This window comes from Pinus tabuliformis, chromosome J (assembly GCF_031772625.1).
Source record: "Pinus tabuliformis cultivar Carrire ecotype Pingquan chromosome J, CPIR1, whole genome shotgun sequence".
In the NCBI taxonomy this organism is placed as follows: Eukaryota; Viridiplantae; Streptophyta; class Pinopsida; order Pinales; family Pinaceae; genus Pinus; species Pinus tabuliformis.
This window is the reverse complement of record NC_142295.1, coordinates 115,375,584-115,389,710: the sequence shown is the minus strand read 5'-3', so window position 1 is coordinate 115,389,710 and position 14,127 is coordinate 115,375,584. Positions and strand designations below refer to the sequence as shown.

Sequence of the window (14,127 nt, the reverse complement as noted above, 5' to 3'; positions counted from 1 at the left end):
CTCCCATGAACGAACTTCTTAAATCATCTTCTTGAAGTCCCTTTTCTAATTTGTTGGCCTATCCATAGGCCTAAGGCAACTCGGTCTCCTTTTGTCAATGTCTGAAGCTACTCGACCCTCTCTAGACTTGAGGGCTAGTCTCAGAACAGGTTGTGGCCTACCTAGGTCCCTTCTGCTCAAGAAACTGAGGCTCTTGGCCTCCTATAGGGCTTTGGCCCTCCACAGATACAAGAATGTGTAGACAAAGGAATCTTTACCTTCTCCAACTAAGCTCAGTAGACTTCCTTTTCGCATGAACAAAGATATTTGTAGATGATGACCCCCCTTCTTCGCATGTGCAAATAAGCCCATAAATCCTCCTCCTTCGCATGTGTGAATAGAGCTAGATATGATCCAAATTGTTCATCAAATGAGGGATGTCGAGGTGTATTTATAGTTGACTTGAGGAGGCCTATAATGGGACCAACATAACTTCTTGAAGAGACACGACCTTATTTTGGAGCCAACTTTAGAAATTTTAAATTCAAATTTAATTTACCTTCTTTTGGGACGACTTGAATATTGACTGAAGCTACAATAAAATCAACAATCATAAGAACATGAGGCATAGTTTCAGGATTTGTCTATTCATAAGACCTTCGACATCCATCCTTTGTTATGGAAGACATGGTCAAACGATGGCCTATGGAGGGGTTTTGTTGCATGCTAAATAGGGTGGTTCCACTTGTTGCACATTCCTCTAGAGTGCACCACATTGGAGGCCTTGTTTGAAGAATATTGGGCATATGGATCAAGCTGGAAATTTATGTGTGAGATTCCCTAGTTTTAGGGATTGTTCTTCCAACCTATTTGGAATAAATTTGGCACATTCAATCACGATACTTGATAAGTCGTCCACTCTTTGGAGGGGGTTACATTTGTTGATTGTGGAACTTTTTCGCCTTGGAAGGATATGTGCCCACATTAAGGGAATCCTAGGAGGGTTAACTTGCATTCCTTGAAGAATATGACATGGACGATTGCATATATTGATTACTAAGGTAAACTAGGAGAGGCTGCCCCTTTTGGAGGGTTTTGGTCCATAATTTGGGGAATCATTTTGACAGTGGAGACCGCAATGTCTACTTGGAGGGGATTTAAGAAACCTACACGATAGATTTGGAGAAAAATGTTGCCTTCACACATGATCTATGGAGGACTCACCTTGTAGGAAGCCCTTGGAGGCTGGATGGTGCACCTTGAAGACCATGTATACCTTCTCTTAAGGATACATCTCATTCTTTAGGGGTTTATGTCACTTGATCATTGTACATATGGCTTGACCACTTCATTATTTAACGTATTTTTGATTAGCTAGTTGGAAAAGTGTATTTTACTCTTCCATAGGATAAATTCTAGGGTAATTGTTGGCAAAAATTGATGGACGAGTAGACACCCCGGGTTCAGGCACTGGGGGTGGAACCAGGAATCGAAAGGAATCACACAAAAGCTAACAATTATATTTAACTCAAAAACATTGCATCAGACATATAACCATTGCAAAAGACAACAACTAGAGCATTCAAAGGAGCATAAAGTCTGCACTTGCATTCATAATAAAAAAATTTAAAGGGTCACATAAAACTAAGATGAATCCACAACCATCCCCGCAATTTCCTTTCATCAGTTTGTACCATCAGTACATCGCTACATTCAGGCTCTAATGCCTTCCCAACAAAACAAGAACTAGGAACATAAACTAATACGTGACCAGGTGATCACAGAATCATGCGAAGCTTGATAGGATTCGCGACAACATTTCAATACACACACTTTCTCTCTCTCCTTTGTTTTGGCTTTCCCTTCAGCTTTTATGCACTCCGCTTGCCTAAACTACTGGTTCCTTCCTCGAATGCCCCACCCTTTCCTTCTCGATTGCTTCTGTTGCTTAGTTGCGATTGCTTCCTCTGTTGTTGACGACTGTTTCGACTCAGTTGTGCTGCATGTGCCCCTATTTCCCTGGCCAACCCTCCGCAATTGCCAAACCTTAGCAGATTCCTTCTCCTTCCTCAACTGCTTTCTCCGCGACTCTCCATTGGTAAGATTTGGTCAAAACATGTCAAAACTTTGTCCTCAGAATGAAGGACCCAACAGGTCTTGACCACAATCAATTGACTTGTCCCCGGGTCAATCATTTGTTGGCACTGCTGGTGTTTATTGTTTGGTTGCTCCTACTAGTGCTACGCCTTCTTGGCCTGCTCCTTCAAACGAAGGACCTAACTCTGGAACGGATTGAATGGCGACGATTTTAAATTGTGTGTATTTGACAAGAGTTGACTGCCATGAACCTGTGAGAGTGCTAGCTTGTTCGATGAAGTGTGCAGTGAGTTCAGTCGTTGGTTGAGGAGGTTTTGTTGTTAAGAGGTTCCATTGGGTTTATGTTTTTATGTTTATTTGCTGGAGTTTTAGGAAGTGGAATTGTGTAGGTGGCTTAAGGTTGCGTAGAATTTTTTTTGTGGAGTGCGATTCGTCCACAATTTGTTGGATCTGTTTTTCGAGGATGTTTGTCTGTTCAAGAAGCTCCTTTTGCTGATTGAGGTTTGGGGTGGTGAAGGCTTCATTAAAGAGTTGATTAGCTTGTTGGCGCAGAGAGTAGATCGACTGATTTTTCTTTGCAAGGAAGCCTGACCAGTGACGAACTTGAGTGAAGAGTTCTTTAGCTTCTCCCGTAGCCTTTATAATGGAGGCTTTTAGACAAGCCGCTTCAGTTATTTTTTGCTTGATTTTGCTAGCATACTGGGTTCTTGGATCTGAGAGAGCCCTTTGGGTGGCGGCAATAGTTCTTTGAAGCTCTTGGTTTTTTGAGAAGAGGTTGGTGCATGTAGTTTTGATATGATCGCAGTAATCCGAAAGAGTACACTGAAAAGTCTTTTGGTGCATTTGGTATTATTTCGGCAAACTGTAGGCCAAAGATCCTGGAACTTGGCACTGATTTCATTGATCTGTTGTTGTAGCTCTTGCTTCTGCTGGAGAAGTTGATCTCTTTCATCTACAATGGAAAGAAGGTGTTGTTGTTGCTGCTTGTGCTGGATTGTCAAATTGTTGTGCAACGCCTCTACTTCGTGTGTAGCCAGTTGAATAAAAGTAAATAATTGAGAAGACAACCAACTCTGGAGGCATCAAGTGTCATAGTAGCGGGTGGAGGATATCGACTTTGCAGTGGTTGGTCGTTGGCAACTGATTTCTCAAATTGCCCTTGGGGTGAGGTCCCCCGCTGCACGGTCTTGGTGGTGTGGGCACTGATATGGTCTGGACTAGAATGCAGCAGTGAAAAGGGGGTGGGGTTGGATGTTAGAGGTGAGGTGTGTCTGGTTTCTGGGCCTTGGGTCAGAGCTAATAGTTTGGTCGGTTGTCATTTGCAGGCTTGGTGCTAGTAGCAAAGATAACAGAGACGTATTCACGAACTTTGTGTTTGTAGGGGGGACAACGAGTGCCTCTTTGGTAGTGTCTGTAATGTACTGGATTACGGAATCTATTTCCATTTCAGTTTCGGCACCAAGAGGATTGTTGGATAGAGGGATGTCTGAGATAGTGGCAGAGAGGGAGGTTGTTTAGGGTGATGGATTGCACGACGTCGGGGATACAATGGAGATGGATGACATGTTTTCCTCAAGGATTGGTGTGTTGGTATGGGACTGTGGTTCCTCGTCTGTGAGATCGACAACCTGGGTAGAGGTAACTTTGATCGGTTTCTTGGGAATTGATGATGATCGGGTAGTAATCGACCGAGAATTCTGGATGATGGGTTCAGTATGAGGGCAAAGTAGCAATTGGACTAACATTAAGAAATTCAGAAAATGAGGGGAAGGGACTTACTGACAACTCGAGACCCTCTGGAGTATTGCAAACTGACTTCATTGTTGTCTCGAGCTTCTTCAAGACTGGATTGAATGTCTCCTTTGCCATTCGCTTCCGAGAGGCATAGGGGGTTTCCCTAGGAAGTGGCTTAGGAAACATCCCTTCGAATGAACATGTCGTCTTGTCGTCCCGAATTTCTCCAACAACTCTAGGTTACTACATGACCGCAGTATGGAATGCCTCTTCTGAGAGAATGTAGTGTTGAGTGCGCATCTGGAATGTGTTCGAATTGACACATTTAGGGCGAATCCAAGTGCTGCCATGGCGAATGCCAAACCATATTTCATGCAAGTATTAATCTAGAAGCAACGGTGGGATTTTGGGGTTGGCTACGGTGATAGCTAGCATATTTTCATACCACCCTACGAAAGAAGCCTCATTGATTTCCTTGCTATTGGGATACCCTGAAATCTGCCATGGTAAGTATATGAGCGCCAGGAGCTGATCCTCGGCAACAGGTGCTAGCTCTCTGCCTTCTGGTGGGCACCACTTCATCATAGCTAAGGAAACGACAAGATATCCATATATAAAATATGTTTCCCTTTTGTACACATCTTCACAGGCTTCAAAGAGCTCATTCAATAGATAACTACCAATTTAACTATGCGCCTTTCTCACAAGCTTCTGCCACTGAAATGGTGTCCAAGGTGCACTTGCCCTTTGAGTAATGGCGCTTATTTTCCCAACATTTATATAGCAGGCGAATTTGATGGTGGGATTGTTAATTGGCTCAATAAGGGCTCCCTTACCAGCGTGTTGAGTATTATACTTGTAGTAATTGTTGTCACTTGTCTTCTTTCCCCACTTGGAAGTAGTCTGGAACGCAGATGAGAGTTTCTCGTGCAGCAGATAGTCCTGTCAATTGCTGAATGTTGCTGGCATGTATGGGATATTCCTTGTCAAGATAGAGGGAACCCCAATGCATTTGGCTAATGATGAATTTAATACACTGCATTGTTGCTCTTGAAGTGTCGAACACTGGTAGACTTCGCAAGTTTAGCAACATGAATCTCTGTATGCCACTGAAATCCTCTTTGATTCTGGATGACTGGCTTCCATATGTTTTGGTTACAACCTCTGTAAAAACTTCGTGCTTGAGTGCGGGAAATGGAAAGAATCTGATAGGTCATTATCCACAAGCATGGCTTTCTCATATATGTCGTAGGGATTCTCAATTTCAGTGACTCTAGAGCCAGATACAGGTGTGGGAACATAGATTTTGGAGACCTTAGTCATGATTGCAATTCGGCGACTATACACAATAGACACATGGGGTTTGAATTTGGGCTAAGGATCAGGTGAATTTGTCACAAAAGCCAAACTGAGCAATTCGACCACTTATGCTTTGATAATGAAGTTATCATTGCCATGCAGACTAAATAGAAAGACCCGACACAGGGTTTTTTATTAGACTGTTTAACTAATTAATATGATAACTTTCAACACTCGATTTAAATTGTTGCATTATTGGTGAATGTGATCTAGACCTGGCCAGGATGATGCGAAAACTGAAAAGGAGGGTGGTCATGATGGTTAATTATGATGGGATGATGGTAGGTTCCAAAAAGGTGATAACCATATCGTGTCAGGGATATTACAGGAGAGATTTAGCCCAAATTTGAAATGACACAGGGAATTATTACTAATTATTATGGATAAGAAGACTGCCATGTGCGACTCCCTGACCACAATCAATTGCGGAGAGAGGCACTCGACTAACGCAACTAAGATAACTGACGCAACTTTATTTGCATCGAACACGACTAAAATAACTGACGGAACTAAATTAATTGACGCAACCTAAGTGACTAATGCAACTAATATAACTGACTGACTATACCTAAACCTAACTACGATCCCCTTTTGGAGAATGAATCAATTTTATGAAGAACTGGTTGTGCCATGGAAGGGCTTCAAGTGTGCGCCATTCACCTAGCCAGGCAATAGGACTGCATCCAATTGTGTGAGTTTGACAGCTCCTGATTCTTTCACTTTCGTAACAATGAATGGTCCTAATCAATGCATTCTCAACTTTCTAGGATGCTTTAGAAACTTACTGTCATATAAGAGAACTTGATCCCAACTGCAAAGGACTTCCATTTTATGTGTTGGCCTTGCCATGCTTTTTGCCTCTCTTTCTCGATAGCGTGGTGAAAATTTGCTAGAAATCGGGCCTTGTCCAACTCCCAAAGCTCATCCAACCGCTTTGTAATTGATTCATCCTCTGACATGTGAGTGGCCTGCGCAATGAAAAGGTTGGGAATGATGAACTCAGCGGGTACTATGACTTCTCACCCATAGACAAGCTAGAACAGTGCATACTTGTGCAGTTGCTTGACGGTTGTACGGTAGGCCCATAACGTGGCCAACACCCGCTCGTCCTAGTCATCTTGGTTGGCATATCATATCTTGGTGAGGCCTCTCTCTAGCTTTTTGTTAAAAGCTTCTGCAATGCCATTTGCTTGGGGGTGGTATGGGTTACTCTTATGGTGTCGGATCATAAAGTTTTGTAGTAATGAGGCGACTGTCTCATTAATGAAGTGGGTCCCCTGTTCACTTGTGAGGCTTCAGGGTCACCCAAACCGAGTGATAATATTCTCAAAGATGAACTTGACGACAATGTCTACAATGCAATCCTTGACTGGAGCAGCTTCAACCCATCTGGTAAGGTAATCTGTGGCGGTGATAATGTATCTGGCATGGGAGTGACGTGCCGATGGGTTAATGGGCACCCTAAAGTTTATTGCCCATTTCTCAAAGGCCTGGAGTGCACGTACTGGCTGTGAAAGGAGTTCATCCTGGTGTGATGACCTTCCCATGTGTCGGCAAACATCACATTTCTTGGTTTATTCCTTTGCATCTCGAAAAAGTGTGGGCCACCAGAGTCCTGCTTGCAACACCTTTTTCGCGGTGGTTTTCCTGCCCATATTTCCACCCACAACTCCCAAATAGCATTCCCATAGCACATCCTGTTTCTCATGATCGAGGACACGTCGTCACAATATCTGGTTAAGGCCCATCTTGTGTAACTGTCCTACGATCAATTGGTAATCTGCAGCTCAATCTACCATATGCTTTCTTCTATGTTGCCGTGTACCCCTCCGGACATTTGCCGGTGGTTAGGAACAATGCAATGTCCTCTAAGTAGTTTGGTATGGCCTCAACCCGAAACATGCCAGCATCTGACAATTGATCATCTATTGACCCCCCAGCTTCACTCGATTCTAGCCGAGAAAGATGATCAAGACCCACATTCAACCTTCCTGGCTTGACGATTACTTCGAATGTGAACTCCTAGAACAGTAGAAGCCATCTACAAATCCTTCCTTTGAGCATAGGCTTGTTCACTATGTACTTCAGGGCAGAATGATCAGTAAAGAACTTGAACGCCCCCCCCCAGAGGATAGTGCGGGAACTTCTGTATTGAGTACACCATTGCGAGAGCTTCGCATTCAATTGTGGTATAGTTATTTTCCGCCATGGAAAGTTTTTTGCTGAAAAAGTAGATCGGGTGATCAAGGCTACTGTCTCCGGGTTGAGCTAGAACAACTCCCAAAGCGATTTCCGATGCATCGATATGGACATGAAATTGCTTGCTCCAATCAGAATAAATTAGGATTGGCGCGCTTGCCAGCTTTTCTTTTAGCACATTGAAGGCAGTGTCACATTCATCAGACCAGGAAAACCTTTCAGATTTCTTCAGCAACTTCTCCAGTGGCACAGTGATCGAGGCATAGTTGTGGATGAACCTGCGGTAATATCCTGTGTAGCCGAGGGTTGATCTCAACTGCTTAACACTTGTCGGTGGAGGCATATTCAAGATTATAGCGACCTTGGTAGGATCGACACACCCCATCCTTGCAAGCTATATGCCCCAGAAGTGTTCCAAAGGGGACAACAAAAATGCACTTCTTCAAGTTCAAGGAGATTTGTAGCTTCCTACAGCGGTCGAACATCACTCGGAGCAAGATGGAGTGTCTTTTTAACAAATTGTAGACTGTCCAATCATCCATGTAGACCTCCAGGAATCTGTGAATATAGTCCTGAAATGTGGCGATTACGATCCTGGAAAACACTGCCGGCGTGTTCTTCAGTCCAAAGGGCATGACATGGTAGGCGTAGGACCCCCATTTGGTCGTGAATGTGGTTTTCTTCTTATCCTTCTCTGCGATACGGACTTGGTGGTAACCAGAGAATCTGTCTGTGAAAGAGTAGGCTTCGTTACCTGCAACATTATCTAGGACTTCAACCAAGAGATTAGATTCATATTGCAAATTAAGAAGGTGGTCAAATAAGAATTTATTCAAACATTTAATACCCAATCCAAGTTACTGCTATTTGATTATTTCCACAATGCTTGAGGTTGGGATTGTGGAAGAACTAGACTTGAATGACTTGAAACCCATATACAATATGTAAGCACTAAGATAACCCCAAAAATGAGAAGAACATGAACAAAAACCACAAGGATTAGCCCTTTGAAATGTGGCATTTCCTGTTTTTTTGACATGTAGGCTTTGCTTGCTATGATAGTGTTGTTGAGAAGACAATTGTTAAATCACCAAAAACTCAAATTGAAACCCATCATACAAAACCCATGTTTTCAGCTGCAACTTATACATTAGATTTAATCTTTAGATGCAGTGTAATACAATAAAAATAAGGATGAGAAAAATGATCATATTGTCCAATTATCAGTGGCCATTTTCAAAATTGAAGAGACATGCTCAGAATATCTCTGAAATCTTCCCATAACATCTCTGGAATCTGCCCAAAATATCCCCATAATCTGTTTGGAACATCCCTTGAATCTGCTCTAAATGTCTGCGGGATGGCCAACAAGTCCCCAAGTGCCCAATGAAGTCCCCAGCTTTTTGGGAATGTTTCCCATGGTTCCCCAAGTCCCCAAAATGCTGAGATGACTGGTACAGGGTTCATTTTAGGGAGGCAGATCCCCGCGCAACTTAAAATAAGAGTTATACATCTAGCAAAACCCTACCATGATAAAAACAAAATCAAAGCTCCACCTAGGCTTGAACCTGGAGCACATTCACCATCAATGGACTAATATATCATATACGTCATCCAACCTTAGGAAAAGGCTAGATCATCAAGGAAGCATGTCATATTTTCTCACTTGGGAGAAGTCATTTTGGGTTCTTTTGAACTTGGATTATTTCCCGTTGTGCCACAACACTCACAAACAGAATCGAGGCATGAGAGCTATTATCTATTCTAATCTTCTTATGTATGCGCTCCAAGATATCAAATAATGTAAGTGTTAAAAGTTAAGACCACCATTGCCAAAGCAAATTCCTTCAAATTGTATTACAGTAGCTTGGATGATTGCTGATAGGAGAACACTAGGAGTGCTCATAGAACCTCATTTTTATAGGCCTTTTATGCATACACATGACATTACTTCGTTAGCTTTGTTCTTCATCAATGCTCATGCATTTGTTGCTTCTTGCTTTTGTTCCCTAGCTTTGTTCTTCATCAATGCTGATGCATTTGTTGCTTCTTGCTTTTGTTCCCCACTCCTTTGACATTAAGCTACCAGTGCTAAAATGTGGAATTGTGTTTCTTCATCCAAAGTTTCATCTTCTTGCACTATTTTTCCATGCAAACCATTATACATTATTATAGAAAACAGTGCCACTATCTAAGAGGATTTCTATGTGTAAATGATTACGCAATAGGAAATACCACTATCTTGTGGGACATTTATCATCAGTTGCTCCATAAAGGCTTCCAAGGTAAGGGACATTTTTCTAAATTGCCTGACCTTCTAACCTTTATTAATCATATCATTTCATTTTAAATCATTTCTGGAAATGGTTGCCATATGTCATTGTCATGGGACCAATACTAAGTTTCCTTTTTGAAGGAAGGAATTTAACCCTACTCACCCTGACTTTACGCAATTTCTTTTTGACCCTGAAGATGCTATTCTAAGTAAAATGCTAAAAAATCCTCTTGTTCACTCTCAACATCACTTGTTTTTCTTGCCATTGCTTCAGAACTCCTAAACTACCCAGTTGACTATTCATGCAGTTCAGTAAAGAAAGATACATTTAGCTCAATAATTTCTTCAGAGTCAGTCCAATAACGCTAACTTCTAAAACACAATTGACTAAGAGCATTCAAAATCTTCTAGTGACAAGGCAAGGATGAAATCTTATTCCTTCTGCAGCTTAAAGAGTGATTCAACAAGTACTGACGTTGGCTTTTCAACATGAAAAAAATGTAAACACCAATGGTAACAGATATTGGTAAGCTATTTGTTTATTGGATCTAGCCAGAGTGGTTGTGCAATACAGTGTTATCTTCCCCACCCAATTTCTATTCCTGTAAGTGACATGTTGAACTCATAATGAGTGTATTGTTGTAACAGCATTGAGCCCTGTTGTTGATTTGGCCTTGTGCCCTAGAGAATCTATGGTTATCCTCGAAATGATGGGAAGCACCTAGGGTTTTCCCTGGGATATGTTACCTGGAAAAAAAAGCAGATATTGGTGAGCAATTTAATGACAAATGTGCTTCTAGGCTTTTATTTTACCCATTTTTCAGATTGTAAGAGTAATGGGAGAGCCTTTCATAGGAAGAAACAAAGGCATCACCATCCATTATTTTCATTTGTATTTCAATTTCATCATTAACAGAGAATTATCTCTACTTTCCTTTGTAATATTGCTACATTTCAAGGCCAATGGGTTAACTTGAGTGGTTGAGTGTTGTGAATTACAAGTAGAAAGTCAGGGGGACAAGTCCCCAGACTGGCTGCCCCTGTGGATATTATGGGCTTCATTTGATGTTCCCATTAGGTTAGATTGCCAAAATTCCCCATTAGGTTAGATTTCCAAAACTGCAACCAGTTGGTTTACCCTGAGTACCATCCTTGCAATGAAGAAAAGTGCCTGGTGGATTTCTGTGGATTTCATGGTAAGACAAAATATAGCTAATTTTTTCAGTTTATTGGAAGAGTGTCAACTTAAAGTTTCTTAATACTAGCCATAAGTACAGCTGAACAGAACAATAAGCCATCTTTTGCTTGAAGTTATGCTCTGTATTTTCTAACAAATGCAGATTAACAATTAAGGCATTTTAACTCTCTCTTCGGCGCATGCATTGCATTTGTTGAAACGGTGGACTCCCAACTGAGTTCAGAATCTACAGAAGCTGAATGCCATGCCAAGAATTAAAGCCCTTATAATTGGAGCCATGGTTATTTTTTATTTGTGTTTGCCAAAATTCATGAACAACAAATAGTAGTTCTTACAATCACTTCAAGAACAAGTTCATAGTAGGTGTTACATTCACTTCAAAGAACAAGTTAATTTCTCTTGCGATAAGAATCTAGAATATCAGAATGTATGATCCTTCGGGCACATTTGTTTTACAGACTTGGCAACTACACGAGGAGAACAGGCTGTTGGAGATAGTAGATCCAAGGTTACGGGGCGACTATTCGGAGGAAGAAGTATTGAGGTTCATCAATGTTGCACTTTTCTGCACCCAAGCTGCAGCCCACTGCAGACCTACCATGACACAAGTTGTGGCGATGCTGTCAGGGGAGAGAAGCTTTGATTTAAAGGAACTTTCACGACCTGGATTCATTTCAGATCTAGCAGAATTGAAAATACGTGGAGGTCCTCACAGAACCCCAAAGCCCTCATTTACCACATTGCAGCATGAAGGCTCATCTTCGTCGGCCCCCACGGTAACCACTTCCACCACCATGTTCAGTAGCTCACGTGTAACTTAGATGCAACCGAGATGTCGTATGTATGTTATGAGTTACAGAGGTTGTAAAGACGGTTGATTTTGAGCCAGTGAGACTTGAATTAAAACATGCACATCACTTTCCAAATGGCCCATCCTAGTGTCAATCTCAGTTGAGTGTTCTTAGGTGGCACGTAGGATGCATTCCTCAAAAATATGCTGGTTCCATTTCCTGATGGTAGTAAGCCATTGGATCTTGCTTCCTAGGTACACACAAATATTGTATTAGGACGTTTTTGTTGCCACATCAGCTAATTGAGTGTATCACAGTTAACCCCTCTCAGCAAGGGCATTGTATTACTAATTTTTTTTTTTTTTTTGGAATGATGTCATTCGTTCCATCTGGATTTGACAGGGAACTTTGTAATATTCCTCAGCAAAATAACGAAGAGTAATGGAATGTTTTTGTCCTGTGGTTTAACTATGCTGTAAACTTATTTAATAGTTGATCTGAAGTCGATACCCGTAAGGACCTGGAGGTCAAGTTCCACGAGTTTAACTTGGAAGAAGCTTGCGTGATAACCATGCATATTAATCACAATCTTGACAATGGTTGATTCGAGGGAGAAGAATTAGAACATAAATATTGGTTGTCTATAAATATTCGTATCTAATAATGCAACACATCAGAAACTAGAAACTTGAATTGGCTTGCAACTTTTGTGACAACAATTGATTGTTTTGATTGTTTGAATTAGGGCCTTCAAATATTTATTTTCCTGCTGAAATGCAGACCATCTAAACTGCATATACCAGTAATTGTAGAAGTGCCTGTTCTTAGAACATATCTCTTGCAGGCGATACACCTATTGGGAACATTACAGAAGTTATGGTCTATTGACATACACAAAGTAAGTAAATTCTCAACAATATTTTACCTGATTTCAGTTTTATTTGGTTTAGAACTTCAGTGTACATTCTAGAGTGCTTGATGTTTACTGTATTTGAATTGAAGTATTCACCGTTTCCACTTGAACTTCTTGTAATAATATAACTTCACCATTTACAAGTTTCACCATGTCAAGATTCTAAAGATAATATTCCGCACCGATTACAGGAATCCTGGTGCGGAGAGTTGGATGTTAAAATGATTACTTTATGGACTAACATGGCTACACATGTGCACGAAGTTCTACCAGTAATGATTTGAGTATTAAAAGCTAGGTCATGGTCAAGTGGCAGAAGATGTGAGGGTAATACGCTAATGTCAACACGGCCATATATTGATTTGAGTCCAAGGAAGTTCCTTGGAATGCAGTTTCTTTAATTTGAAAAATATAGGCAATGATAATCATGGGAAATGTTTTAATTGCATTAGTGAGGAAATCTATGGAAGGAAATGTTGTCATAATACAAAACGTAACATTATATTAAATTAAAAAATAAAATAAAGTATAATGGAAATAATAATTTTTTGTATTCAAGTTTCTCATTATTTATAATGAATTAAGTAAAGTTTTTTTTAGTAGAAATCATATAAAAGAAATCACTTAAAGTTTTTCGATAGAAATCACATAAGAGAAATTTTTGGCCAATGAACCAACAAGTGTGGTTTATGATCAAGACCAGATAAAGAGGCAAACCATGGCAAAGGCTTAAATAGACAGCAATGTAGAGACATAATTTCAAGTAACGATTATATTTGAACAATAATATTTAAATTATGATATTAATTTATTAATATATTAAAAACAAATATTATTCAGTAACAACTATATTAAATCGCTAGTTTTTGAAAAATAATATTTAAATTGTGATATTAGTTTATTACTTTATTAAAAACAAATATTAATAAATAACCGCTGTTAAACAACTAGTTTTTGAGAAATAATATTTAAATTAATTTATTAAAAAAAAATCAAAGTCAAACTTTAAAGCAGGGTAGTCAAAAATTATAAAAACGAGTCAAGACCCTAATCCAGACAAGATCATTTGATAAATAATTAATGGAAATAAAATAAACTAAATGACATATCTATTTGACAATATCTAAACTTGTTAAATTAGTTTAAATCTATTTCAACCTAATTTATCAAAAACCCATAGGGATCAAATTGCAATTTTTCTAATCATTTATTATAGAGAAATTAATGCATGACATAAGCATTCCACATTTGGAGTGCACACTCCAACCATGGAGTGAACACTGCCACACAAGTGGAACATCCATGTCATGCATTAATTCCTTTATATTAAATTTACGCAGTGAGAAATTTCACCCATGGAGTGGATATTACCATAGTTGGAGTGTCCATGTCATGTGTTAATTGTTTCATATTAAAGTAGGCTTTGAATTTTTTTATCCCCATGTTTGATAAATATCGGTTTAAAATGAATCTAGATTGGTATATAGTATTATGAAATGGTGATTGTCAACATTCTAAAAGTTTTAGTATTACAAAATTGATTAAGAATATAATGAGATAATTATAATTGATTTTTTAAATC

General features: G+C 39.9%; 1 protein-coding gene across 3 annotated transcripts in view; it reads left to right on the top strand.

The window, feature by feature from the left end:
* Positions 1–12,906, top strand: part of LOC149225811 (cold-responsive protein kinase 1-like) — a 43,066-nt gene extending 30,160 nt beyond the window's left edge. The window contains exons 7-9 of one of the 3 annotated variants that reach the window (XM_089377317.1): positions 11,300–11,617; positions 12,477–12,530; positions 12,737–12,906. In XM_089377317.1, the coding sequence (XP_089233443.1) occupies positions 11,300–11,617; positions 12,477–12,530; positions 12,737–12,829 (465 nt within the window). In that variant the 3' untranslated portion in view covers positions 12,830–12,906. The remainder of the gene's footprint in view (positions 1–11,299; positions 11,618–12,476; positions 12,531–12,736) is intronic. The other 2 variants (XM_089377319.1, XM_089377318.1) reach the window with 2 other exon arrangements.
* Positions 12,907–14,127: the final 1,221 nt, after the last annotated feature.